At 58.4% G+C, this 25,430-nt stretch overlaps 2 protein-coding genes across 4 annotated transcripts; one reads left to right on the plus strand and one right to left on the minus strand.

Annotated features, from left to right (window-relative positions):
• Positions 1–262: 262 nt before the first annotated feature.
• Positions 263–20,721, plus strand: VASP (vasodilator stimulated phosphoprotein). Of its 3 annotated transcripts, none has more exons than XM_081962190.1 (14): positions 263–601; positions 12,015–12,186; positions 13,107–13,275; positions 13,552–13,624; positions 14,346–14,413; positions 14,927–15,219; positions 15,415–15,512; positions 15,870–15,927; positions 16,301–16,337; positions 17,161–17,206; positions 17,395–17,460; positions 18,806–18,887; positions 19,132–19,189; positions 19,461–20,721. In XM_081962190.1, the coding sequence occupies exons 1-14, from the start codon at positions 597–599 to the stop codon at positions 19,496–19,498; spliced, it is 1,263 nt and encodes a 420-aa protein (XP_081818316.1). In that variant the 5' UTR covers positions 263–596; the 3' UTR covers positions 19,499–20,721. The 3 variants fall into 3 exon arrangements, with proteins under 3 accessions (XP_081818316.1, XP_081818315.1, XP_081818317.1); XM_081962189.1 differs by having other exon boundaries at positions 267–601; positions 15,867–15,927; XM_081962191.1 differs by lacking the exon at positions 17,395–17,460 and having other exon boundaries at positions 440–601; positions 15,867–15,927.
• A 1,509-nt stretch (positions 20,722–22,230) lies between these two features.
• OPA3 (outer mitochondrial membrane lipid metabolism regulator OPA3) lies at positions 22,231–23,426 on the minus strand. The gene is made up of 2 exons (XM_081962226.1): positions 23,272–23,426; positions 22,231–22,762 (listed from the first exon to the last, which is right to left on the minus strand). The coding sequence occupies exons 1-2, from the start codon at positions 23,411–23,413 to the stop codon at positions 22,434–22,436; spliced, it is 471 nt and encodes a 156-aa protein (XP_081818352.1). The 5' UTR covers positions 23,414–23,426; the 3' UTR covers positions 22,231–22,433.
• Positions 23,427–25,430: the final 2,004 nt, after the last annotated feature.

Genomic DNA, 25,430 nt, shown 5'->3' on the forward strand with positions numbered 1-25,430 from the left:
CGGCGCCCGCCTGACGCCCCACCGGGGAGACCCCTCTCCCCACACCCCCGCAGCAGCCCTCGCGGTGCCCTTTTAAGTGCGCAGGCCTCGCCCCCTTTAAGAGGCGCCGCAGCGGAGCCTGCTGGAAAGCGGCGGGCTGGCAGGCGAGCGCGGGCAGGCGGGGGCAACGCACGGGCACCGCCGCCGGATCAAAGCGGGCAGAGGCCGAGCGGGCGCGCGCCTGCCTGCCTGACGTCCCCGCCAAGCCTGGCTGTGCGCGGCGCGGGATCGGGGCCATGAGCCCCCGGGGGCGCCGGGCGCGGGGTGCAGCCGCCGCGGGCAAAGGGGCGGAAGGAAGCGGCCGGCGGGCGCGGTCGGAGAGCTTCCCGGCGGGGGCTGCTGCGGCCGCCGCCTGAGCGCAGCCCGCGGCGACGGAACGCGGAGGCCGCCCGGCAGAGGTGGGGGAGCAGCCCGGGCCGGCCCCACCCACGTCCCCACCCAGCCAGGTCTGGGAAGCGGAAGCGGCGGCGGCGGCGGCGGGAGAGGAGCAGCAGCAGCAGCAGCGCCAGCCGCCCAGCAGCTGCCGAGGCTGCAGCGCCGCGCACAAAGCAGCAGACATGAGGTCAGTACCTGCCGGCCGGCCGCCTTTGTTGTCTGGGTCCGCGCCCGACCCGGCCCGGCCCGCCACACGCCCTGCCTGCCTGCCTGCCTGCCTGCCTGCCTGGCTGGGGGGCGGCGCGGCGGGTCTCCCGGCTCGTCTCCTCCCCGAAGGAGCCGCAAGTTTGGGAGCGCGGCGGGGCCGTCCGGCTGTGCCTAGCTGGGGGGTGGGAGTGGGGGTCGACGGGGCAAGGGAGGGTCGCCTCTCCCTCCTGGCGGGCAGCTCCGACGCGGCGTCGGCGGCTGAAGTTGCCGAAGGGCTGCTGGGGAGACCTTCCTCGTCCCGGAAACGGGGCGACTTCCCCGCGTGGAGAAGGGGCTTCGGCGGGCGGAGAGGGGCGCCCACCCCCGGAGTAGATCCCGCCCGCTTTCCGGAGCGGAGTGTGGGCTCTGCACGCCCCTTCCTCCGGAAGCGCGAAGTTGGGTAGCCCCTTCCCGCAGAGGCGAGGGGGAAGCAGGGCTGCCCGCGTGCAATCCCGCCCCCTCCCCCCGCCAGAGGGACCTGGGAGCCCCGGATGACCGGCAGAATGGAGCCCCCCCCCGGCTGATGGGGCCTTTGCAGTCCTTCCCTTTAGCTTCGCTTGGCTTCACTTCTGCCCTCCCGCCGACGTGGGGGGGGGCTCACCTGAGACTTTATTGGGCTTGAGGAGCATCGCCGCTGCGACCCGGCCGGGCCACTCGGGAGGAAGCGGGGGGGGGGGAGCTGCCGGAGCCTGGAGTGGGGACAGTCCCCGAGGGGCGGGGCGGAGGGGGATCTTGCGAAGGGGGCGCGCGGGAGATGCCAGGCTCGGGGGGGGGCATCCCCATCCCAATTGGAGACCCCCTCGGCCTCTAGCCCCCCGCCCAACCCCCCGCCCGAAGCTGCCGGTGCTGGGCTCTTCGTGGGCGCGAGCCCCCCGCCCCCCTTGGCGGCTCCCTCGGCCGCTCCTCTGCCAATGGGGCAGGCGCCGCACAGCTGTGCCTGAGCTGAGGGGACGAGCGCGTGCAGAGTGCTTCTGTGGCAAGCGCCCTCGGGCAGCCCCTGGCCTTAGTGGGAAGGCCCTGCCAGCCCTTGGCGAGCGGAGAGCCAGGCAGCAGGCCCTCCGCCCCCGGCGCTCCTTCCTTCCTGCCTGCCGCCTTAGTCATCGAGGGCCGGGCCGGAGCCCCTCAGCCCTTCTGCGGGGCGCTCCGAGGCTGCGGCCCCCGGAAAGAGGGGCCTCTGGCCGGCTCTCCGGAAGGCGGATCAGCTCGCAGCCGTCGGAAGTTCCGCCGGAATAGCCGGCCAGGTCGGCCTCGGAGGCAGGGCAGGCGCCGGGACTCACCTAGCCGAAAGAGCCGTGACCAAGAGCCCGGCGGGGCGGCCGGGGGTTTCTGCGGTTAGGCGTAGCCTCCCCGACTCGGGTCGCCAAGTTTGGCTTGTCCGCTGCACGGAGCCCCCTTCATGGTAGAGCGGGGTTTGGTGAGCGTCAGCCGGGAGGTTTGTGGGGGATGGTTGGTTGGGTTGGGAGGATGTTTATTAGGGGAAGGGGCTTTGGTAGAGAGACCCTGGGGCTTGGCTGCTCCCTGGTTGCAAGTGTGTCCCAGACACCTCTTTTCTTTTAAATAGAACCACATAACCCCATTTATTGGCTCTCCAGCAGCTTTGGATTCCAGTTCCCATTATCCCCAGTAAGAAAGCCCACAGACCTTCTTGTAGCCCGGGAGTAATGAAATTCAAGGGGCACTTGGAGAGTCCAGATTTGGGGAGGCTTTTAGGCAGCCCCTAAACCAAGCACGAGTGATAAATCAGTCCTTGCTTTACTTTTGCTGTTGGTTTGATAGGTATACAATACCAGTACATGGAAGCTCTTAACAACAATTGCTAGAACTGCACAGTAAACGTTCGTGCATTTGTCTGCTCCCCTTCTTATTTGAGCTTGTAACAAAATCTTGATATTGTTCTGTTTGTCTGCGGGAGAGAAAAATGCAGGCCTTAGTACTCTTTGTAGTTAGTCCACAATGGTTAAGTTTGCTGGGTAGTTTAGTAGGCTTGGTTCAAAGTTATTGGGGAAGCCAGCTGATCTTTTCTCCTTCCATGCCGCGTGTGGAATCAAACTTGCTACAATTTTTTCTTCTGGCTGCTATATTATTTTTAATCATTCTTTCATCCAAATGGACATGCAGGGTTTCCTTCATATTAAGGGTTAGGGTCAGTGAAAAAAATGTTTTTATTTAAAGGTGTGCAGCATCACATTTTTTGTTCATTTTCTAAACCACGGATGTCCATCCTAGGCAACTTTAAGACCTGTGAACTTAAACTTCCAGAATTCCCCAGTTAGCAGAGAATTCTGGGAGTTGAAGTCAACAAGTCCTAAAGTTGCCTAGGATGGACATCCCTGCTCTAAATTTTGTTTCCTAAATTGTTCCTGACTATGGATAGACCTGCCCCCTTCTGCATTCCCGGGAGGGGGGCATTAGGTGGGAGGGAGAGTGCTAGTGCAGGGGAAGGAATGAGGGGATTGGAAAGAGCCAAGATGCAGGGATTTAGAATTAAGGCTGGGCTAGAATTTCAGGAAAAGCAGAAATTGGTTATGCACTGGACCAGCCAGCCCAGGGTATAAATAAAATAATTAAAATATTTTTCTGCAAACTTCTGTCAGGTTAGGAGCGCAGGCCAGCTGGGCGGCCTCTAGAAACACAATAGAGGCTTTGGAAGCAGGGTCAGCATTATGACAGATACTATCCCATGCCTTGCAGCCAGATTAGAGAGGAAAAGTTTTATGTCTTTCTCCAGCTGCGTTCCTGAGGCCAAGGCAAGCAGCCGCAAGCCTTTGGAACAAGCCTTTTTTATCTTGGCAACTATGGAGGATGGGTGGACTCCAACTCCCAGAATTCCCCAGGTAGCATGGAGGCTGGAAAACAGAAGGGAGGGGGGGTTATGGTCGCCTGCTTTGTTTCCACTTACCTCCTATCTTTCCAGAAAAGAAAAGTTTACTCAAAATTTGCTTATCAAAGAGTCAAGTAGAAAATGTGACCATTATCCAATCCACTTCCCCTGTTCTCCCCCCACCATCTGCCCCGCAACCCAGCTGGCTGCCCAATCAAACAAACCTTGGAACTGGATGGGCAGCTATGGGGATTCTGGGAGTTGTAGTCCAGGGGCCGTGGGGGGGAGCATAGTTGTAACAGGGAATCCTGGGGAGGGGGCAGGGACAGCACAGCTTTTGTGAGTAACCTGCCCACCTCTCTGCTTTGTGGTCAGCATCAGAAAGAGAAGTTGTGGCTGTGAGCGATTCTCCCCAGTGGCCTCCGTGGATCTTGCAGCAGCCGCTTCTAGTCAAGACTTTTGGGGAAGGAGAACAATCCCCCCCACCGCCCCCCAGTGAACCTTTAGTGTTTCTCAACAGCTGCCCCAGCTGCCCCATGTGCACTGGAGGACAGGAGGACGGGCTCTCGGGCAGCCTGTCTTTAATTTGTTTTAATTTGTTGTATTTATTTGCCTTTATTATTTTTACAAATAACTGAAGGGAACAAACATACATAGGATTCTTTCCTCCGGTTGTTTCCCGCACAACAACCCTGTGAGGAAGGTTGGGCTGAGAAAGAATGAGCTTTCATGCTTGGCAGGACTACAACTCCCAGCCGCCTGGTGATTGGCCCCAAATCACCCAGCCGGCTTTTGTGCCTAAGGTGGGACTAGAACTCACCATCTCTCAGTTTCTGACCTGATGCCATAACCACTTAAAGCACTTTCCCCCCTGCCCTGCTCTCTAGGGGGCTGGAAACTGGAGAGATTTCCCTGGCGCATTTGCTAAGGGAAGAGAGGGTGGCACTAGTGGGGGAGAAAAGCAAGCCCACTTTGAGGGGTCTTTGGGGGTTCAGAAACTGATCCAAACTGAATTTTATTTGAAGGTCCCTTAATGCTGAGTTTGGCTGTTTTCTTGCAAGACGTTTCATGACCCAACTAGGTAACTGCTTGTGAGTTTTACTTACCTTAAACCCTTCCTCTGCCAGGCCACACCCAGCCTGGTCGCCAGTTTGGATTTTCCCTTCTGCCCTCCCTACTTTTCTGTCTGTATGACCTCTGGAAGTGGAGGACCGGCCTGAGGGCCACTTCTGGCTTCTAGAGCCACCACGTCTGCTGTTTCCCAAAGAGCAGGAAGCTGGCAGCTGCCCCCAGTTCCCCTTCTTCCTCAAGGCCTGTGTCTGTCCATGGGGGGTGGGGGGGGCACGCTTCATCTTAGCCTTTGGGGCTCCGGGTAACCTGGCTTGGAGGGTGAAGGGTCGGCCCAGAACTAAGCAGCCCATGTTGCTCTCCTTAAAGCAAAGTGCAGGCCCTTAAATTAAAAGACCGAATATTTCCATGCTTCTGAGTTGCTGAATTTGCTAAAACGGCAGGGCCTCAAACCCAAATGAAGGTCTGATTTTAGAGCAGGGGCCTCCAATCTGGGCCCGTTTGAGACCCCCGGACTTTAACTCCCAGAATCCCCCAGCCAGCCATCGCCCCCTCCCCCAATACAGTCTTGTCCTTGTCTTGCCCCTGTGGGAGACCCAGGAAGCAAAGGGGCCTATCGGCAATAGCAGACTTGGGGTCCTCAGTGGAGCCCTCCTGTTTCCCCTTCCCAAGGCCCAGAGAGCTCTCCCCCCCCCCCCCGATCCCCCTCTCCGAGCAGAAGCTGGGTGGGAGGGAAGCAGGGTTGCTGGGAGGGGTCCAGTTGCATTAACAGGGGAAATGGGGGTCACTTTTATCTGCTCTGGATGTGGGGAGGGGAAGGGAATGAAGGCCCAGGAGGGTTTCCTAAGAAAGGGAGGCGCTTCTGCCAGGCCTCCTTGACCGACCTTCCTCTGGACGCTCCTGGCTCACGCCTTGCCCTGACCCTCCGATTAGACCTCACCTGCGCATGCTTCACCTGCCCCTTCACAGCAGGTAGCCCTCCCCTCCCCTCCCCTCTTTGATGTTACGGCAGCATTGAAAAAAGTGGCTTGGCCATTTTCACCCTTGTGACCGTCGCAGCCTCCCAGCCTCTCACAAGATCAGACTTTGAAGGCTTGGCCACTAGTTCGCAGTTATGACGGTCACAGCATCCTGGAGTCAGGAGATCCCCCTTTGCGACCTTCTGACAGGCAAAGTCAATGAGAAAAACCAGATTCACTTAACAACCATGTGACCAACTTAACAACTGCAGGGATTCACTTAATTTTGGTAAGAAAGGTCATAAAACAGGGCAAAACTCATCTCACAAGAGTCTTGCTTAGCAGCAGAAACGTTGAGCTCAATTATGGTTGTAAGTCGAGGACTACTTGTGAATGACCAGGCCCTGCAGTGGAGGGGGCCCGTCTGTCAGCAGAACGGAGCCCCCGCCCCCTCCCTCTTCCGGGATACTCATTGTGACTTCGCTCCGACTTCTGTTTCTAAGGCCTCCGAGTGGGTGGACAGCAGCAAGGAGGCGGCTGCAGGGCCTGCCCAACCATGGTTGCCCCCAAAATGGGTCGCTCGCAAAGGTTGTAGGGGGGGGCACCCTCCAGAACTAAGAGGGGGAGGGTCTTCTCCAACACCTTCCTGCTGCCCCTGCCAGGCTTGGTGACCCTGCCCCCCCCCCAGGTTCCTCTCCTCTCTTCCTCCTGGGTGCCTGAACCAAGGGCCCTTCCTCTGGACAGCCCTCTCCCCTTCCTTGCCCCCCTGCTCCCCCCTCGAAGCCCAGGATTTCTCTCCCTCCACTGAGGGGGGGTTCCTGGTGCCAGGAAGTGAGGAGTGCCAGCCCTCCCAGCCCTTTTGCCAACTTGATTCAGAGGCAGAAGTTTTTCTCAGCTGCCTTGTAATAAAAGGCCCAAAGGTCCCCTCAAGACCCCTCCTCATTTCTTTGCTGGGTCTTTCTGGCCCCTCCCCGCAAAGTGGCAACCGCTCCGAAGAAGCCGGAAAATGCCTCCGTCCCTCAGCAGGAAGTGACTCAGCCGCGGCGTCTCGGCTGGCTCAGATGCCTGGAGGAGCCCTCTTCTTGTGGGACGCTCCTGGCTGGCCCCCACCACCTCCCACTGGCCCCTTGCATTCCCCCTCTCAGAAGCCCTTGCCCCCATTTGTCCCAGTGGGCCCCCCCAGGTGTTGCATGCACAGGGGAGAACCCTTTGGGCAAGTGCTGGCCCTGCCCCACTCGGTCTCTTGCTGTGCTCCGGGCCCCTCAGCTGCATTCCCTCTCTGCCCCACACTGGGGCCTTTGGGGCCTGCTCTGAGGAAGGGGCGGGGGTCCTGGCAGTGTGGGACCCCCTGGGAAGTCTTGGGCCCCTGGGGGCCTCCACACCAGAATTGTCTCTTTCCACAGATCAGCCCCAGCGCCTCCCAAAGAGAAGGAGACCCACTCCACCCAGTTCAGGTCTGCTTGGGGGTGGGAGAGGAAGAGGGCCCCCCGCTCTGCACCCCCAGCCCACTTGTGCCCCTCTGGTGACTCTCTTAGACATCAGGGGGGCAGTCAGAGAATGACTTGCTTCCACTGGCAAGGAAGGGAGTGGGCAACACTGCCTCTATCCCCCAATCCTTGGGGTCGCAGGGCCCTCCTGCCCACTGAGCCCCGGGCAGCACGTAGTGGGCACGTTTGCTTCCCTTGGCAGGATCACGCTGGGTAAGCCAAAGGCCCCTTTGCCTGACCCCTCGAAGAAGACCCAGGCCCAGCAGCCGGAGAAGCCCCCCCCGGGCAGGTGAATGTGGCATGGTGGGAGGAGAGGGGAGGAGTTGGAGGACTCGCAGTGGTTAGAGTGCACTACTGCAGGCTACTTCTGCTGCCAGCAATTTGGCAGTTCGAATCTCACCAGGCTCAAGGTTGACTCAGCCTTCCATCCTTCCGAGGTGGATGAAGCCGGATGGTTGGGGGCAAGAGGCTGACTCTGCAAACCGCTTAGAGAGGGCTGGGAAGCACCACGAAGCGGTACATGAGTCTAAGGGCCATGGCTGTTGCCAGACATCAGGCATGCCGGGACCCACCTATGGGAAGGGCCTCACGGGGGGTGGTTGGTGCCCGTCTGCTGGGCTCCTGCAGGGACCCTTTTCTGCAACCTTCCTTGTGCCCCCTGCAACTCAGGCCCCCACTTAAGGCTGATTTGGGGGGCAGAGAGCAGAGGCTGCCTGGCGCCAGGCCACCCCGCTGCATGGCTGCCATTGGGGGCAGGCAGGTCTCCAGGCCCTTCCCAGCCCCCCCCCCCTTTCACATTCTTCACGGATGCAGCCAGGCCCTGCAACATACCCTTATAAGGCAGGGCTGCTGTGAGGCTGCTGTTTTCCTTGCCTCCGCCTGCTTCCCTTCCCTCTTCCTGCGCCTGGGGCTGCCTCTGCTCCCTTCCACCCTCCCCAGGTGCCCTGGCCTTGTGCCTCCTTGCCTCCCCCCACTAATATGGGACCCCCCCAAATCTCTGGGGAGAGAGACCCATCACGGTCACTGCTTGCTTCCCTTCCTGGCTGTGTTGGGAGGGGCTCCTCCAGCAGCAAAGTCCCAGGCAGGCCACCCGTCTGGGGTGGGGTGGGGGGCTGGGAACATGTGGTCCTCTGTCCTGAGATAGGCTGCAGCCTCCCTGGGGGCTGTGCCTGCGGGGGGGGGGAGGGGAAGGGTTCTGCAAAGGCCTGGCATTCTGCTCCACTCCCAAGACAAAGTGCCCGTCGGTGGGTCGCTTCCCCTGCTTTTAGAAGGGAAGCTGAGAGTGCCCCCCCCAAGCGGCCTTGGTTAAACATTTTCAGGTGGACCATCCTCCCCCCTCCCCCCGCCTTGGGGGTGATTGTGCCAGCATGAGGGCGAGCCCCACCCCCTCTCTGACCTTTGATCCCCTCTACCTCCTGTTCCTCCCTGGCCCAAACAAAGCTTTTGCACAGGGGTGGGAAGCCCAAAGAGAGTCCCAGGGATTAAAACAAAAGCAGCAACTCTGGTGCTCCCCCCCCCCAGTGGGGGTTGGGGAGGGGTCTATACCCCTGCTGGAAGTCCAGCGGGGAGGGGGAGTAGTTCTCCAGGCCGGAGGCTCTCTGTAAATTCCTGCTGGGTGCAAAGAAGTCAGCGCTGGGTGCAATTGGGAGGTGGTCTCGATATTGAGAGGGGGCAGCCTGTCTTGGACCTGATCAAGAGATCCACCCAGCCAGGCTGCAGAAGGGGGTGGGGGCCACTTTGATCCTGCTGTGTGGGTAGATCATCTTCATGCCGCCGCTTAGGAGGTTGTGACTTTTCCCCTTGTGCAACAACATCCTGGAAGGAAGGAGGCTTGTCTGACACAACCTTTGGGTTTCCTTCTTTGCATCACTGCCCTTGTGGTTAGATTGCGTTTGGACCAGGCAGCGCAAGAACCGAGCATGGCAAGCCAGCTCAGAGACGGTGCGGCTGAACTCCCACCGAATGTCGAATCCTTTGCCTTTTTCTGCCTGTGATGCATTCACACATTTTCTGAGCTGGGTTGAGCCAAATGTGTGGCGGCAGCCGAAAAGCCTAATGCGATCCTCGGTTGTGTAAACAGAGGCATTGACTTTAGTATTAGTGCCGCTTTGTAAAGCCTTAGTAAGGCCACCCCTGGAATCCTGCATCCAGTCACCACATTTCAGAAAAGACGTTTGGAAAAAGTGCAACGAAGATGATTAAAGGCCTGGAGACAAAAACATATGAAAAATGGTTGCAGGATTTGGGTTCAGCCACTCTGGAGAAAAGATGGCCCAGGGGTGACATGATGGCATCTTCCGATATTTGAGAGGCTGCCCCAAAGAAGAGGGAGTCCGTCTGTTCTCCAAAGCATCAGAAGGCAGGAGAAGAAGCAACAGATAGAAACCGATCAAGGAGAGAAGCAACCTGGAACTAAGTGAGAACAATTAACCTGTGGAACTGCTTGCCTCCAGAAGTTGTGGGAGCTCCAACACTGGAGGATTTTAAGAAAAGACTGGAAAGTCATTTGTCTGAAATGGTCTAGGGCAGGGGTCCTCAAACCTTTAATGACTTTTAATGCTCACATGGCTGTGAAAAATATCTGAAAGGCTATTTTTAAAGACTTTTAAAGCACTTTACAAGGTGGCAGCTGCTTTTCATCCCACCACTCCACAGGACGGATGCTTTGCGTTTGCGGGCAGTAGTTTAAGTAGAACTACCTGTCGGGATTAAGCAGGCAAGGGGCTTCTGGACCGCACGGCTCATGCAAAGCAGACAAGCCATGTGCCGTGTGGAACGGTGCATAATGCACTGGCTTTGGGAGTGGAGAAGTGAGGAGCTGTGTGGGAGCCGCAGCCTGGCCCCTGGCTGCCAGAAACCACCTCCTCTCTCACCTGCCCTGCTTCCCCTTCAGGTGTGCCAGGCCGGGGTTCTTTCCCGGAGCGCAGAAACCTGCTCAACTCTCCCTTGTAATGAAAAGCTGCTGCCGTTTTCAGGAAGCTGATTTTTCTCAATACCTCATTTTGCACGGTGGCTTCTTACATTTCCTTTCAACCTTTGTGACGCCCTGCGGTAGTTTTGGACAAATGGTTCTCTGCCTCTGGTTCTCCTTTAGAGCCGGGGCCTCCAACCATGGTCACTTGAAGACGGGGGGATTCTGGGATTTGAAGGTGGGAGGGGTCTGCTTGGGAGGAATCCTCAGCTGGGCTACTACTGCCCGCTTGCCAGACCAGGGAGCAGATTCAGAGGCCCCCCCTGGGCCTGTGTGGCTGCTGGACGGGAGCAGCCCAGGAGCCAGAGACGTCAATGTCTGCCATCTGCCCCCTCCCTCCCTCCCTCCCCCTTTTCCAGCGAGCAGCTGTTGGCAGCTGGGCTGGGCTCTGCCCCAACCTGCCTGGAGGTCTGGTTCTCCCAGTTGAAGGGAGGGAGGGAGGGAGGGGCTGGGCCTGGAGAGCAACTGCCTGGCAGGGGAGGAACTCACTGGGAAGAGTGGGTGGGTGGGGGGGCTAGGAATGTGTCTGGGGGAGGGAGGGGGGGAGGGAGGGGGTCCCGCTTTTGTTTTGCCTAGGGCTGCTTTCCCTGGAGTAGTGGCCCCAGGCAGCTGGAATCCTCTTCCTCCTCGGGCAGCTGTGGCTGTGATTGACAGTTTAGGGTTCATCTTTGGGCATTTCTTTCTGTGCTACCCCCAGCAAGGCTTCTTCCGTGCTTCTGGGCCTTCCAAGATACTACAATTCCTCCAGCTCCTTTGAGGAGAAATTAAGAACTCACTGGGCTTCCTTCCTTCCTCTCTTTTTCTCCCCTTCCCCACAACATCCAAAGAAGAAAGAAGCTGGCAAAATTAGCTGCCTTCTTTATCCAAATTTCAGATTGGGGGGACAGAGGGACAGAGGGCTGTGAACAATACAAATTGTTTGACAACATGCAAATACTTTTGCATACTTCACCCTTAATCCTTTTTTGCATAGGCCACAAAGCTGCCCCCACCCCCACCCCCTTGACAATGGAAATGCGGCCCAGATAATTTTCTGGCCACTTTTCCTACCCATGAATTGTTCTTCCTGAGAGATGCTGCATCTTCCTGACCTGAAGGGTTTAGGAAGGTTGGAAATATGAAATGCAAATAAATAAATTTAACTATCTGGAACCGAGGAGAACGGGGTGGGAGGGGGGTGCACAGCCCCCAAGACCAGCTCTTCAGCTTCTGATGGGTGTATTAGGCAGCATTGCACCATGGCAGAGAGAGGCCGGGGTGTGGGTGGGCGTCTCTCGGTGGCTCCCCAGACGAAGTTAACTGGGAGGCGGGGGGTGTTGGAGAGTGAGCCCCCAGGTCTTGCAGCTGGAGAGTGCCAGTGCTGTGACCCCTCGAGGAGGCCTGTGCCTTCACCCGGGGGGGCAGAATGCCTTTTCCCTCCTGGGCTGGAGAGGGTTCCTCTGGGATATTTATCCTGGATCCTAAATGGGGAGGAAGCCCCTTCCTCTCCCTTCAAAGTTCCTTTTTGCAGTTTTGCATTGTAGCTGTAACTCAAGGACTTGCAAAGCCAGCTGGCCGACCTGAATGGCATCTGGGCCCCGTGTGTGTGTGTGTGTGTGTGTGTGTGTGTGTGTGTGTGTGTGCTGCTCTGGCAACAGTTGCATTCATTTTTTGCCTTGTCCACATACTGTTTAAGGGCGTGTGTGTGTGTGTGTTTAATCTTGGCCACTTTAAGACTTGTGAACTTCAATTCCCAGAAGTCCCAGGACCCCAGAATTCAATCCCAACTTGAATTCTGGGAGTTGAGGTCCACAAGTCTTAAAGCTGCAAGGTTGGAGATCCCTGGCCCAAAGGTAAAGTGTAATTTGTATGTGAATACATCTAACACAAATGAAGCCTCCTACCTGGGACAGGTGTTTTGAGAGACCCTGCTGAAGGCAGCGGAGGGGCTGAAGTCAGTGTGGGTGAAAGACTGCTGGGTTGGGTGGTGGGACTTATTTTAGGAAGCCCCGCCCCATCCATGCTGCATCTCACCCTCCTCTCGGTGGGGCTTGTGTTTCTCCCTCCAGCGAGTCGGTGGTCTGCAGCACCCGGGCGACGGTGATGCTTTACGACGATGCCAATAAAAAATGGGTCCCGGCAGGAACTGGCGCCCAGGCCTTCAGCCGCATCCAGATCTACCATAGTCCCGCCAGCAACAGCTTCCGGGTAGTGGGCCGCAAGATGCAGCCGGACCAGCAGGTAACTCCCCCCCCCCCGAGTAATCAGGAGAGCCAAACATCTGAGGGCCGGTCTAGAAAGCTTCCTGCTTGGCCTTCCTATTTGAACGGGGTGGGTGGTTAGGCCCCTCCACTTTTGCCTCTATCAACCCACACGGGTCGAGGGAAGAATTCCAAACTTCCTTTCTCATTCTCTGATTTAAAATCCCGTTCTATTGAGGAGTCTTCAATGGTCAGTCCTCTACTGCCCAAAATTTGTGTTGCAAAGCAAGATAGTTGCGACCTTTCTTGACACAGCTTGTTGTTAAGTGAATCATGCAGTTAAGTTAGTATCGCAGTTCCTAAGTGAATCTGGCTTCCCCATTGGGTGGGTTCTGGCTGGCACTACCGCTGCTTCGCTCGGTGCAATCAAAATTCTTCTGCGCAGAACTGAAAAACAAGAAGGCAGTGGGGAACCGGTCAGGGGCCGGGCAGGCCTGGGTTGCTGCCAGTTCCAGTCACCCAGGCCGCCAAACCGCAACCAGTGCAAAGCGGTAGGAACCCCCCACTATTTCCCGTGGCCTTTGCTTGTAAAGAGAGTCACGTGACCCCGAGACACTGCGACCGTCGTAAATACAAATCAGTTGCCAAGAGGCTGAATTTTGATCAGGTGATCCTGGGGATGTTGCCACTGTCATAACTGTGAAAAATGGTTATAAGTCACTTTTGACAATGCTGCTGTAAGCTTGAACAGTCACTAAACTAACTTTTGTAAGTGGAGCTCTACCTGTATTACGGTCCTTCGTTAACAAAATGACGAATTCCCCAAATGGAGCAAAATGTGGTCGGGATGCAGTCCTGTGTCCAGGGAAACAGAGTCACTTGCACCCAGAGCTTTTCCTCCAGCTCTGGAGCCCCCCCAATCCCTGCTGGGCCCCCTGAGCTCTACCCGTTTCTCTGCAGGTGGTCATCAACAGTCCGATCGTGAAGGGGCTGAAGTACAACCAGGCCACGCCCAACTTCCACCAGTGGCGGGATGCCCGGCAGGTCTGGGGGCTCAACTTCAGCAGCAAAGAGGATGCCAGCCAGTTTGCCAATGGCATGATGAATGCCCTGGAGGCCCTGGACACGGGTGAGTCCGGGTGGGCGGAGTGGGGTAGGCACTGTGGTTGGGGATGGGGGGGGGCAGCTGAGCCAGGGGAAGAGGCTGGGGGCTGCAGGGCCCCCAAGGGACACCATCCAGGCTCCGCAAGGGAAAGCAGCCTCCCACACCTCTCCCCAAAAGGGGTGGATGGGTTGCTAGTGGGCTCCATCTGGGGGAGGGGCTGCAGGGTCTGGAGAAGAGCTGAACTGCCAGTGGGACAGTTGGGGTGCCAATCTGTTTTTTGGGTGGGTTGCGTCTCCCCAGGAAGCTCTGCACCCCCCCTGCGCCCCACCCAGAACGGACCCACCGCAGAGGATCCGGCAGAGCAGCAGAAAAGGTACAGGAAGCCCTGGGAGGTTTAAAAGTTGCAGGGAGGGTGGGGGGAGGGAGAGGTTCCTTACAACAAGGAGGAAGTTTCTCTTACTTCATCCAATGGTCTCAAATAGGAGCAGAGGGGAAGAAAAGGAGTATTGTTCTCACTTACTCGGCCTTTTGTTTGAACAAGCCACACACTTAAAAAAAAACTTTCCTTTCCCAGAGTGGAAGGGGCGGGGCTTCCCCTTTGCGGGGGGGGGGGGAGGGGAGAGAGCAGGGCCTGCAGGAGACCCTCCTCCCCAGGTCTGGCTGCAAGCCAAACCTGGCACGCAGAGGGTATCCCTTTGTTGCCCGCTGTGCCTTCTTAGAGGCCAGAGGAATTGCCCAGGGCAGAAAGTGAGTGAGTGAGTGAGTGAGTGAGTGAGTGAGAGAGAGAGAGAGAGAGAGAGAGAGAGAGAGAGAGAGAGAGAGAGAGAGAGAGAGTGTAGGCCCTTCTTGATCAGATTAGCAGCTAATCGGCTTGCTGGGCTGCCTGCTGGGGCAAATGCCCGCTGGGTCGGAGGTGCTCCACCTCGTCCCCCCTGGCGATGTGTGGCGTTCCCCTTTCCAGCCTCTTGCCCGAGCCGCCCGCCCCTCTGCCCAAGTGAGTGTGTTGCTGCAGTGGGACAAGGGCCCCCCCGGGGGCTTGGGAGCAGGGGGGCTGCCAGCAGGCACTGAGGCCTCTTCTGCCCTCTTCATCCCAGGCACCAACAGCAGCTGGAGAAGGAGCCGCCGGAGCAGCCAGAGAGGGAGCGACGGGGGCCCATCGGAGGTGGGTGCCAGAGCGGGTGGGGGCCTCAGCCCCTTGCCTGCCCCTCCTCCCACAAGGCTCCCAGGATGGGAACTGGGGAAGCCTCTGTGGGGGGCCTTAGGACAGGGGTCCCCAACCTTGGCCACTTTAAGGCTTCTGGACTTCAACTCCCAGAATTCCTCAGCCGGCTCTGCAAAGGAAAGAGGGATTCTGGGAATTGAAGTCCACAAGTCTTAAAGAGGCCACGGTTGTGGATCTCTACCATAGGGGACCTCCGCCTGGGTGGGGCAGAGAATCCGGCATCCAGACATGGGGGCAGCTGCTCGGAGGGCCCAAAGAATGGACCGGTTGTGCCCCTCCCCCACTGGGCGCTTGGCAGAAGCAGGCGCTGGTTGGGGAAGAGGGTCCTTGGTGCGGGGGGGGGGGGGCGGAGAGTGGTGTGGGATTTCCTATTCGTTTCCAGTTTTTGGAAAGGGGGCAAGGCTGGTACAGCTGGGGGCTCCCATCTTTCTCTCTCTGCTTCTCTTGCTGCAGCCCCTCAGGTCGCCCCTCCATCAGGGGGCCCTCCGCCGCCTCCGGGACCACCTCCAGCTCCCCCTGGGCCGCCCCCTGGACCTCCGGGGCCACCACCGGGAGCCCACAGTGGCCCTCCCCCTCCTCCTGGGCCGCCCCCTCCGCCGGGCCCACCCCCTGGCCCTCTGCCCTCAGGAGGGGGGCCACCCCCAGCCCCTCCCCTCCCTGCTTCCCTGGGCCCCGGTGGAGGGGGTGGACCACCCACCGGCTTGGCCGCAGCACTGGCTGGAGCAAAGCTGAAGAAGACGGGCAAGGTGAGTCAGGGTGCAGGAAGGCCGCCTGGGGGCCTCACACAAGGACTCCCGCTGGCCATGTGACATGGGCAGCCCCTTGGGGTACCTTCCCTGCTGGGGGCCCCTGGCACTGGACATTGCGGGAGGGGGCTGCGTGTTGGGGGGATACTGGTTTGGGAGAGGCCACTCACTCCCGCCATCTTTCTTCTTTTGCAGGAGGAAGGAGCCAAGCCCACATCTGGTGGAGGAGCCCCCCCCAGTGCTCCCGGGGGAGGGGGGCTGATGGAAGAAATGAGTGCCAAGTTAGCCAGGCGGTGAGTGGGCACAGTTCTGGGAGGGTAACCCATTGGGAGGACAGCCTGGCTGTGTGGGACTTTGCCCCCCCTCCCCTGGCATCAAAAGGGTCTTTAGGAGTTTTGGAGGGGGGGAGTGGTAATGTAAAAAAAAATGTTGTGTCCCTGAAAGTCAGAATTTCTGCTGCAGAGTCTGGGCGGCCTAGAGAGGGGCTCGGGGTCTCCCATACAGCCCAGCTGGGTCTGCATTGGTTTTGCCAGATGTTTTGGGTCCCCCCTCCCCCGCATGCTTTTAAACCCAGGCCAGTGAGGGATCCTCCTGGGAAATGGGCTTTAGCCTCTTTCTGCTTCTCCCCCCACCCCTTCCCCCCCCAGAAGGAGAGTGGCAGAGCAAAGCGAGAAGGTCCTTCCAAAGAAGGAGGAAGCCCCTTTGCAGGTGAGTCTGGGTGGGGGCCCCAAGTGGACTTTCCCACCCCCATCCATTGGAGGGCAAGGCCTGTCAGCTGCACGTTAGTGGGGGGTGGAAGTGGGGGTGGCAGAATGCAGCCCCCCTCCCCCCCTCCAAAACACCACCCAACTCCGTGGCTCCTGTGGCTGGGCTGGCCATGCCTGCCTCCCTGGCTGGGTGGCCATGGGATGCCAGGTGCCAATCAATCTCAAGTCAGACCAGCAAAACGATGCCCCATCCCCCTCTCCCTCCTGGTCGAGCTGCTCCTGCCAAAGGGGTCTCTGTGGGAAGGAGGCAGGAGAGGGGGCACCGAGGGTGAGTCGAGAGCCCCCTGACCTTTGTCCTTCTCTTTTGCCCCCAGCAAGAAGACGCTGATGCCACTGGTGCCAAGCCCACAGGTGGGTGAAAGGGGGCTGCGGCAAGAAGGTCCCAGGACTCCCTCTGCTGCCCCCCTCACCCGCCCCCCCCGGATCAGCACAGGCAGGGAGGGGACAAGCCAGCTGTATTCACACAGCTGGCTGAACCTGGTTACTGAATCGGCCCATTTCCCGAGTTTGCCCAACCTGTTAAAAGTGGAAAGAGAGGGAGGGTTAAAAGTAGCTGCCTTTGGCAGGGGGTGTGAATGTGGTCTGCAACGAGTTAAGGACACTCGTCCCTTCCCTCCTGCCTGGGAGCAAATGGCTGGGTGTCCCCAGAGCATCCTCAGTGTAGGTCCAGCTGTCTGGGAGGGTCTCTTTTTAAGGCTTAACCCCACCCCCCAAAAAACCCCAGTGAAATGTTTTCCATCCATTCCTTCCTCAAACAGCAGAGTTATGGAGACTCTCTGCCGTCTTTCCTTCAAAAAAACCCCATTCTGGTCCTCATGAGTGAGGTAGAATCTTGGAAGTAACAGATTGTGAAAGAATCCCTCCCCCTCCAATGTTACCCCATCACACGTTGATCTGTGTCATGTATGAGAAGACGAGAGCAGGTCCATAGGAAGAAACAGCTGGAGGCAGCTCAGCAAGCGAGCCCAGCTGCATGGAAGACGAAAGGGCTGGAATTCCACAAAGGTGGAATGAGCTAAAAAGGCCGAGGGGCCGAGGGGCCGAGCTGCTTCCCTCCCTGTTAGCAAAATGGAAGAATCGCTCCCAAGTGAAGGGTCTGGATGGAAGCACGAATGGGGAAGACCTCACACCCGCAACACCCTCCCCACAACCGTCCCTCTCTTGATCGTTACAGATGCCTTCCGGAGACCGTGGGAGAAGTCCAGTACGACGTTACCTAGGTGAGGGACAGCCCCCACAGTTGCTCCTGACACCCCTGCAGTTGGGGGGGGGGCTCTTCTGCCCCCCTCCCAAGCCAGGTTCCTTGCAAGCAGCCCGAGACAAGCAGAGCCTCCTTGTGCGCATTCAAGGACCCTGCCCCGATCCCCCCTCCCAACCTGCAACTGAGTCTCTCTCTTCCCCCCATCAGGACAGCCGTGAGCCAGAAGACCACTGCGCCCCCCGCCACAGGTCGGCCACAGGTCGGCCACTTTAGGTATCAGGCAGGAGGGCTGGGAAGCCAGATACATGCAGCGGGGAGGGCAGCTTGACCAGGGCACTTCGACTCCCAGAATTCCTCAGATAGCATGGCTGGCTCAGGAATTCTGGGAGTTGACGTCCTCCAGTGGTCCACAGGGGCCGACCCTTGCTACACAGTGGACATTCTGCAGAAGTTGGGGCAGCAGCTTCTCCACTGACCCATGGCCCATAAGAGCTGCAGTGGTCAGAGTGCAGGACTGCAGGCTACTTCTGCTGACTGCCGGCTGCCTGCAATTTGGCAGTTCGAATCTCCCCAGCCTCAAGGTTGACTCAGCCTTCCATCCTTCCGAGGTGGGTAAAAGGAGGACCCAGATTGTTGGGGGCAAGAGGCTGGCTCTGTAAACCACTCAGAGAGGGCTGGAAAGCACTGTGAAGCTGTATATATGTCTGAGTGCAATTGCTATCCAGGCTGGTTGGATGCCAGGGGATTGTTGACTGGAGGGGCTCCAGCTGAGAAGTTTGGGGTGTGGGCTCCCCCTTTGACATGCCCAGTCTCAGGACCCCTTCCTGCCCCTACTGGCATCAGATTGAGCTAGCCCGGGCCAAGGGACAAGGAAGGGGGCTGGAATGTCCGGGAAGCCAGAAAAAAGGAATCAGACCTGCCACTGGAGTGAAAATGGTGTCAGGATCCCGGCCCCTTCAGCCCCCCCCAAAAAAATCTCCTTTTCCCCAGCCTGCTAGTTTGAGAGCTGCTGGTGCTCACATCTGGCTGCTTTTGCTTCCGATTCCCCAAAGCTTTGTTCCTCTCCAGCTGTTCCCAAAGCCACTCCCCCCTCCTACGTCTGGGTGGAAGAGAGCCCTCCCTCTCTGCTTTGAGGCCTTCATCTTGGAGACGCTTGCTGGAAGGGTGGGCATCTGTGCCCCTCTGCTTTGGAATCTGTCTTCCTCCCCAAAGGGCCCCGGGGTCCGTCTTCTGTGAGGGCAGCTCCCCCTCCTCTGCCAATGAAGGAGACTCTTTGCAGCTCAGGGTTGAAATGGGGGGGGGGGGAGGTTGTCCCTGGGGCTCTTGGTGGCTTTCTTGCAGACGTTTTATGACCCACTTAGGTAAAATCATCAGTGCTAGTGACGTTACTGGGTTGGGGTCATGAAACGCCTGCAAGAAAACACCCAAACTCAGAGGGCCCCAAGGACCCTTTGCCCCTCTCTGTGCGAACAAGCCTTTCATTGCCCCCCGTCAACCCTGAACCCCCTGCCTGGCCTGGGTGGCGTTGGAACGGCCCTGCTGGGGGAGTCCCAGGAACGGGGGTGGGGGCCGGAACGAAGGCCGTGTTCCTGACCCTCCCTTTCCCTCCCTGTCCCAGAATGAAATCTGCTGGAGCCATGACGGCCGGGGAGCCTGCGGGGGGCGCAGGGGATGAATCCGAGCTGGAGCGGGTGAAACAGGTGGGCCCACTCAGCCCTGGCGCTTCGGGAAGACCTGCTGGGAAGCCTGGTTCACACCTGCACAATCAGACCCTCGTGCCCTGCACGCTTCAGGGCTAGCAGGCCTGGTGGGGGTCAGGAGGGGGGGCTCTCGGGCAAGCAGCCCTCATGCCAGCCTGCTGCTTTCAGAAGCCCCCACACGCGCACACCCCTCCGCAGAGACCTAGGCTCCCTGTCCTCAATGCGTCTCCCCCCCCCCCCCCAGGAACTTCTGCAGGAGGTTCGGCGTGAACTGCAGAAGGTCAAAGAGGAGATAATCCAAGGTGGGTCTCCCTGGAGGGTCGTTGAGGGGAGGGCAAGCCTCACTGTGGCCCATGGCCGAGCTAGAGCAGCAGGGAAGGACGGCCGTGCGCTCTTCCCGTGGGAAGGCCCCACTGGAGGGGGCAGGTGTCCCTCCAGGCTGCCAGGGGAGGAGCACCGAGGGATAACACCCACCCCGCTCTGCCTGGGGACGGTTTGGGTGGGTCCCAGGGTAGAGGAGGCTGTGCTTAATGGTCCAAAACTGACCCCCGAGTTTTTCTCCCCCCTCCACAGCATTCATCGCGGAGCTTCGGAAGAGGGGGTCCCCTTAGCCCCCAGACCCAGCCGGTGCCACCCGGAGTCAGCAGCCTAATTCTCCCTCGCACACAGAAGAGAATAAAATGGAAAATCACAAAGGCCCCCTCCTCACCTCTCTGGCCCCCTCACACACTAGACAAGCCCCCCCTTCCCTGTTGGCTCCCACCGTGCAATTTTGGGGTGGGGGGACAATCCATGCTGGCCCTCACCCCAGGAAGGGCAGGACCCCCACCTGTGCCTTACCCAGAGCAATAGCAGGACTCTCCTCCTGATCCCCCCCCCCAAGGAAGGAAGCGGGCTCTTTCCCTGGTGGAAGGGGCTCCCCTCTCCCCAGCCCAGGAAGGGCCAGTCTCTCTGCTCCCCCTCCCCATTTTTGGCTCTCAGACGAGAACTGTGTTTGGTTTCCTCCCCACCACAGAGGGGCGTGAGCTGTCCAGCCGAAGGGCCCAGGGAGATGCCCTCACTGTTGGAGGCCCTTCCTTGCAGCTTGCAAGGGCCAGACCGGGCAGTTCTCCCAGGTGAGGTCCCATCTCCTACCCCCCTCCTGGAGCATTTCAGAGCCCCTCCATCTTCCTCCTGCAGAAGAGGCAGCATGAGCGACGGGCAGAGCATTGGAGAGCAGGTTCCCAGGGCTGCACCCTGTTACAGCTGGCAGGGGAGCCTCGGCTGGGATGCCCCTGGAAACCCCTCAGGTTGTTAGGAGCGCTGCTGCTCCTGGGGGGCATGCCCCACCTCCAAAGATGGCGGTCTTCTGGGCAAGGGAAGGGCCCTGCCAGTCCCACGTACCCCCTACGCTTACCAAGACCCTTCCCGCCTTCCACGTCTTCTGCTGGTTTCACTTGGTTTTGTAACATTGATTTTATGCAAGGGGAGAAGGCCCTTTTTAAGATATTTTTTCTCAAAGGCCCCCACCCCTCTGGGTCTTTTTTAAAAAAATAAACATTTTTTCTTCTCCCTTCTACCTCCTTCAGGCCATGGAGGGGAACAGGGCAGGTTCTCGGCTTTTCTACTGAGCTGTAATTTTTTGACTTTGTTTTTGTCAAGCTGGATAGAATTATTATATTTTGATTTTATTATTATTATTATTATTACTGATCTGCTGGGTATCTCTGCCCGACCTCTTTCCACCCTTCCGCCTCACCGCACGCATTGCCTGCAGACGGGCACTAGTATCTCGGGCACGTCCACCAGACTTCTCTTACGAATAAAACTTTTTCCTTTTTTGTAAAGTTACAAAGCGCTTCGGCCTCCATACGTTTCCTTCTGTTGAGCTTTGGGAAACGGGGCGAGAGGCAGGGGAAGAATTCCTCCAGGTTTAAACGCTGGGCAAGGACTTGAGAAAGCCTCCATCCACCAAGGGCAAGATTGAAGGCCATTGGGAGGGGGGGGGAGGTCGTGAGGAGATGGGCAGCATTGGAGGCCTGTGGCTTTGTTCGCAATATACAGGCAGGTCTTGATTTGGAACTGCCCAAAGTTGGTTGTACGATGGAAGGCTACTTGAATGTTTCCAATAAATGCATCCAGCCACAAACTCTATAAACCAGGGATGCCCAACCTTGGCAACTTCAAAACTTGTGGACCGATTGGGGGAATTCTGGAAGCTGAAGTCCACAAGTTTTAAAGTTGCCAAGCTTGGAGACCCCTGCTAGAAACTGAAGAAGATGCTGAATGTACCACAACTCCCAGCAGCCCCAGCCAGCACGGTTAATGGTGAGGGATGCTGAAGCTGTGGACCTCCAAATGCTGTGGACTGACAGGATATGTCGCCACCACCTGAATTTAAGAACAAGGAACACTCATCAACTCCCTGATGGACTCTGTTATAGTGGCAATGAGTAATCCTCAATTTACAACCATTCATTTAGTGAAGTTAAAATGGCCCAGAAAAGTGACTTCTGCCTAATCCTCATACTTATGACAGGTAGCATCACCATGGCCACATGATCAAAATCCAAGCATTTGGCCACTGGCATGTATTGCATTATCCGGGATGACATGGTTAAAATCTGTAACCTCCCCAAAGTCATTGGAGGAAGCAAGATTTGCTTTAACAGCTGTGGCAAAAAAAGGTGGTAAAATCAAATGCAACTCAACCCCTTGCTTAGGGATGGAAATTCCGGTCCTAATTCCGGCCCTAAGCCAAGCACTACCTACACCCCAGAGGGACCAGAGGTGGCATTCAGCAGGCTCTGGATAACTGGTAGTGGAAATTTTGAGAGCAGTTCAGAGAACCGGTAAAGACCCCCATCTATTCTCTGCCTCCCGAGTCCCAGCTGATGGGGAGGAAACGGGGATTTTGCAATAACCTTCCCCTGCCACACCCACAAAGCCCCACCCAGAGAGCCATAGTAAAAGTCCTCGGATCCCAGCAGTGGGAGTGACCCTGGAAGCCGATCTATGGCGGCATTTCTCACGCTGACTAGGGAATTCTGGGAGTTGAAGAAGTCCACGCTTCTATTGTACCCGGTGGAGAAAAACCTGACCTAGGGGGTTGTTAATGTTGATGCTTCGTCATCCAGCCCCTCATTTGCTTTCCAAATCTCCGGCCTGCTTCCTGACAAATCCACTTCCCTGCCCAGCCGCAGCACCAGGAGAGCTGGAGTGCTGCCTTCCCTCCGAAAAGAGCAGCAGCAGCTGCCGCTCCCCGGGCACAGCCACTCTGCCCTTGGGGCTACAACCGGAGTTGCCTCTTCCAGGGAAAGTGAGGCTGGGGCCGGAGCCGTTGCAGATCCTCCCCGGCGCTGATGGAAGGAAGGGAACCTGGTCTTTCTCTGGCTTTTTTAATCGATCCAATATTTACATTCTAGGAAAACGCCAAGCCCCTCGGTTGGGAGGTCCTAACCTTCCTGTGTGTGAAGAAGGACCGCCGACCGCACCCCCGGCGGCCTGGATCCAGATCCCGCAAGGGAGGGCCCCACCCTGGCCGTCCCCAGGGGCAGCAGCGGGATGCTACTTCTTGGGGGCGGCGGAGACCTCCACCAGCACCCGGTTCATCTCCCGCAGCCGGGCGTCCAAGGTTTCCAGAGTCAAGCTGAGCTCGGTCACCTGCTCCTGCAGGCCGAGCAAGGTGCAGTTCAGCTCCTCCTCCTTCTTCTTCGTGTTGCTGCTCTGGCGGGAGTACTCCAGGAAGATGCACAGGCCCCCCACGCCGAAGACGATGGCTTCGCCCAGCAGTTCGGCCCCCAGCTCCGCAGCCGCCTCCTCGTTCAGCGGCTTGATGGCAGCGCCCCGGAAGCCCATGATGCGCATCTTGGCCCGCATCTCCACCCAGTGATAGACTGCAAGGGAGGGAGAGAGAGGGAGGGAGGGAGAAGGGCCGCTGCGGGTCACAGGACACCAGCCAGCACTCAAGGGAGGAAGGCCGAGTCCGCAGGGCCGCCCCGCCGCCCCCATCCGGCAGCCCCAAGGCGCGCGTGCGTGCGGTGGAGGGGGTTCTGTCCTAACAAGGGGGAAGCACCGGGGGAACCGGGGCCGCTTCCTTCTGCCACGGGCAGGACAGGCAGCCCCCAACCCGGGCCACCCTCTTCGGACGGGCTCAACGTCCCTGAGCCAAAAGGACGGGGCCCATTTGGAGCGTGCTCCGCCCCCTGCCCGCCGCCCTTCCAGCTAGGCTGCTCCTGGGGCTGGAGGCTCGACGGCTGCCCCACGTGCCGCCGCAAAGTCACCTTCCTCGCTCGGCGCCTGCGCGTCACCTCCCCCGCGCCCTACCCCATTGGCCGGCCCCGCCCCCTCCCGCTCCCCATTGGCTACCCGCGCGCGGCGGGCTGCTGCCGAGGCGCTTACTCACTCTGCGCGGGGGGCCCGCAGATGTACTGGCGGAAGAAGGGGCTGGCGCGCGCCCCGTCCTTGATGCGCGCCGCCAGGGGCTTCGAGAGCTGCCGGACACCCAGGTAGAGCAACTTGGCGATGGGGAAGGCGCCGGCCACCATCCTCGCGCTCCCAGCGGCCCCCGCGCGGAGCGGCCCGCCAACGTCGAGCGCGCTGACTCCGGCACGCCCGGCGCGCCCCGCCCTTTGCGTAGGCCTCTGGCGTCACGCCGCGTATGCAAATGCACCTTGTGAATATGCAAATCTGCCCCGCCCACACCCTCCGGACGCGACGGCAGCGTGAGGGGCGAGGCCTGTACTCCAGTGGCTTCGTTTACTCCTGAATACATAAATCCCGGCCTCCTTTAACGCGTCGTGGCGGGTCGCGTTTCCCTTCATTGCCTCTCCCTCCACACCCATAGGTGAGGGGAAAGTGTGCCGGCCTTCTTCCGGGGTAAACCGGAAAAGCCTCGTCGTAGAGACGGCGGGGAGGTCGGGGCGGGTGGCCCTTGGCTGGTGGACCATAGAGATGCGAAGCAGAGCGACCCTCCCGCGGCTGCCCTCTTGGCGTCGCCCCCCTGTTTTTTCTCCCTCCGGGAGGACCCCGAGAAGCCGCCTCCGCCCCTCCAGGCGAAGCTTCGGCTTTGCGGTGGAGCGCCGGAGAAGAGCGGTTCCTTGCGCTCTGCACGACCCTCTCTGGCGGCCTGCAGATGCTGGGGGCTCCTTGGTGCCCTCGGAGCTTGGCGGGTTCTTCTTGCAGGCGTTTCGTGACCCCGCCGGGCAACAGCATCAGTGCCCAGACGGCCATCCTCGCAGTGCGCTGATGACGTTGGGGAGCCGGGGACTGTGAGGGGTCGGCGCCACCTGCAAGGAGTCCGCCTGGTGCAAGAGGGCCGCTGGCCGTTTGTCAGGAGGATTCCGTGGGCGTGGGACTTTTTTTGTGTGTGTGTGGGAGTGCAGGAAGGGGGGCTCAGCCCATCTCAATGTGCACACGTTGCACTCTGACAATGAAGGTTTGAATTTGAAGCGCCTGCAAATAAACCCACCAAGCTCAGCCCTGAGCTGCAAAGGTCCGCTGAAGTGGGCTTGTCTGGGGAGCCACAAAAGGAGGATATCCCACGTTACCTGGCAGGAAGTTTTAACTTCCGGCTGAGTAGCTCCACATGTTCAGGAAAGCAGTGAAGTGAGAATAAAGGCCAGGCAGAGTAAATGAGGCGAGGAGATGGATGGTGCCTCGACTTTGCAGCTTTGGTTCCAGGAGAAGCCCTGCGCCCTCCCTGGGAAGCCTCTGCCAGGCATTTTCTGGCCAGGAGACTGACCACATGGGGTCACCCCAGACCCTGTGAAGGCAGATTGCAGGTGGTTAGAGGAGAAAAGAGAGTCAAGGCTAAATCCCTTTTCTCTCTGCCCTCTTTAGGTGCCGCCACCTTCTTTGCCAGAAGAACTAATTGACACCCTCAGAGGGAGCAGCTGCCAAGCGAAACCAACAAGCAGAGAAAGAAACCCTCCGGCAGGTTAGTTCCAGGATTGCCAAACACCCAGGACTTCAAACACGACTCCTTTTGTTGAAATGGTCTGGGGAATTTATTGCATCCCATGTGCACCACAATCCATCTGGAATAAAATGTCTCTGGGGATTCTCGGTCATCGAGGTCATAGTTGCCCTAAAGGTGCTTTTCCAAAAGGCACCTGGACTTTCTTGGTTTTTTTCCTTGAAAACATTTCGCTTCTAAAGAACTGAAGAAACTTCTTGCATGAGAAGCAAAATGTTTTCAAAATAAAAACCCCAAGGAAATCCAATTGCCTTTTGGAAAAGCACCTTTGGGACATGCCAAAGTTAAAGTTGGACTGAGGCGTTTCAGGTCCCAACCCTGGGAAAGTCAAAAAGACCTTCCTTCCTTTGCTCTGCCCCTCATGCAGCCGACTGCCTCCTCTTACCGACCTTCCAGCAGCCGGAGGATCCAGCCAAGAGAGAAAAAGCTAAATAAACAGCACCAGAAAAAATCTCCCATTCTGACATTCGCCCTCAGAACATCTGGGTAGCTGCAAGGTTGGAGGCTTCGGGGAGGAGGCTAAACCCTCCTTTGCCAGTAGTGATGGTACTCCCTTCTTGTCCCTGTGGGAGTGGGCATGTTTTAGA

The sequence above is a fragment of the Natrix helvetica genome (assembly GCF_964273705.1).
Source record: "Natrix helvetica genome assembly, chromosome: 9".
Classification (NCBI taxonomy): domain Eukaryota; kingdom Metazoa; phylum Chordata; class Lepidosauria; order Squamata; family Natricidae; genus Natrix; species Natrix helvetica.

Excerpts from the sequence above, each read along its gene's own strand:
- VASP (XM_081962189.1), top strand. Across the intron at positions 15,513-15,866 it reads AGTGCCAAGTTAGCCAGGCG|AAGGAGAGTGGCAGAGCAAA; the intron begins GTGAGTGGGCAC and ends TTCCCCCCCCAG. Across the intron at positions 15,928-16,300 it reads AGGAGGAAGCCCCTTTGCAG|CAAGAAGACGCTGATGCCAC; the intron begins GTGAGTCTGGGT and ends TTTTGCCCCCAG.
- OPA3 (XM_081962226.1), bottom strand. The coding sequence starts at position 23,413 with ATGGTGGCCGGCGCCTTCCCCATCGCCAAGTTGCTCTACCTGGGTGTC. Across the intron at positions 22,763-23,271 it reads CTGCGGGCCCCCCGCGCAGA|TCTATCACTGGGTGGAGATG; the intron begins GTGAGTAAGCGC and ends CCTCCCTTGCAG.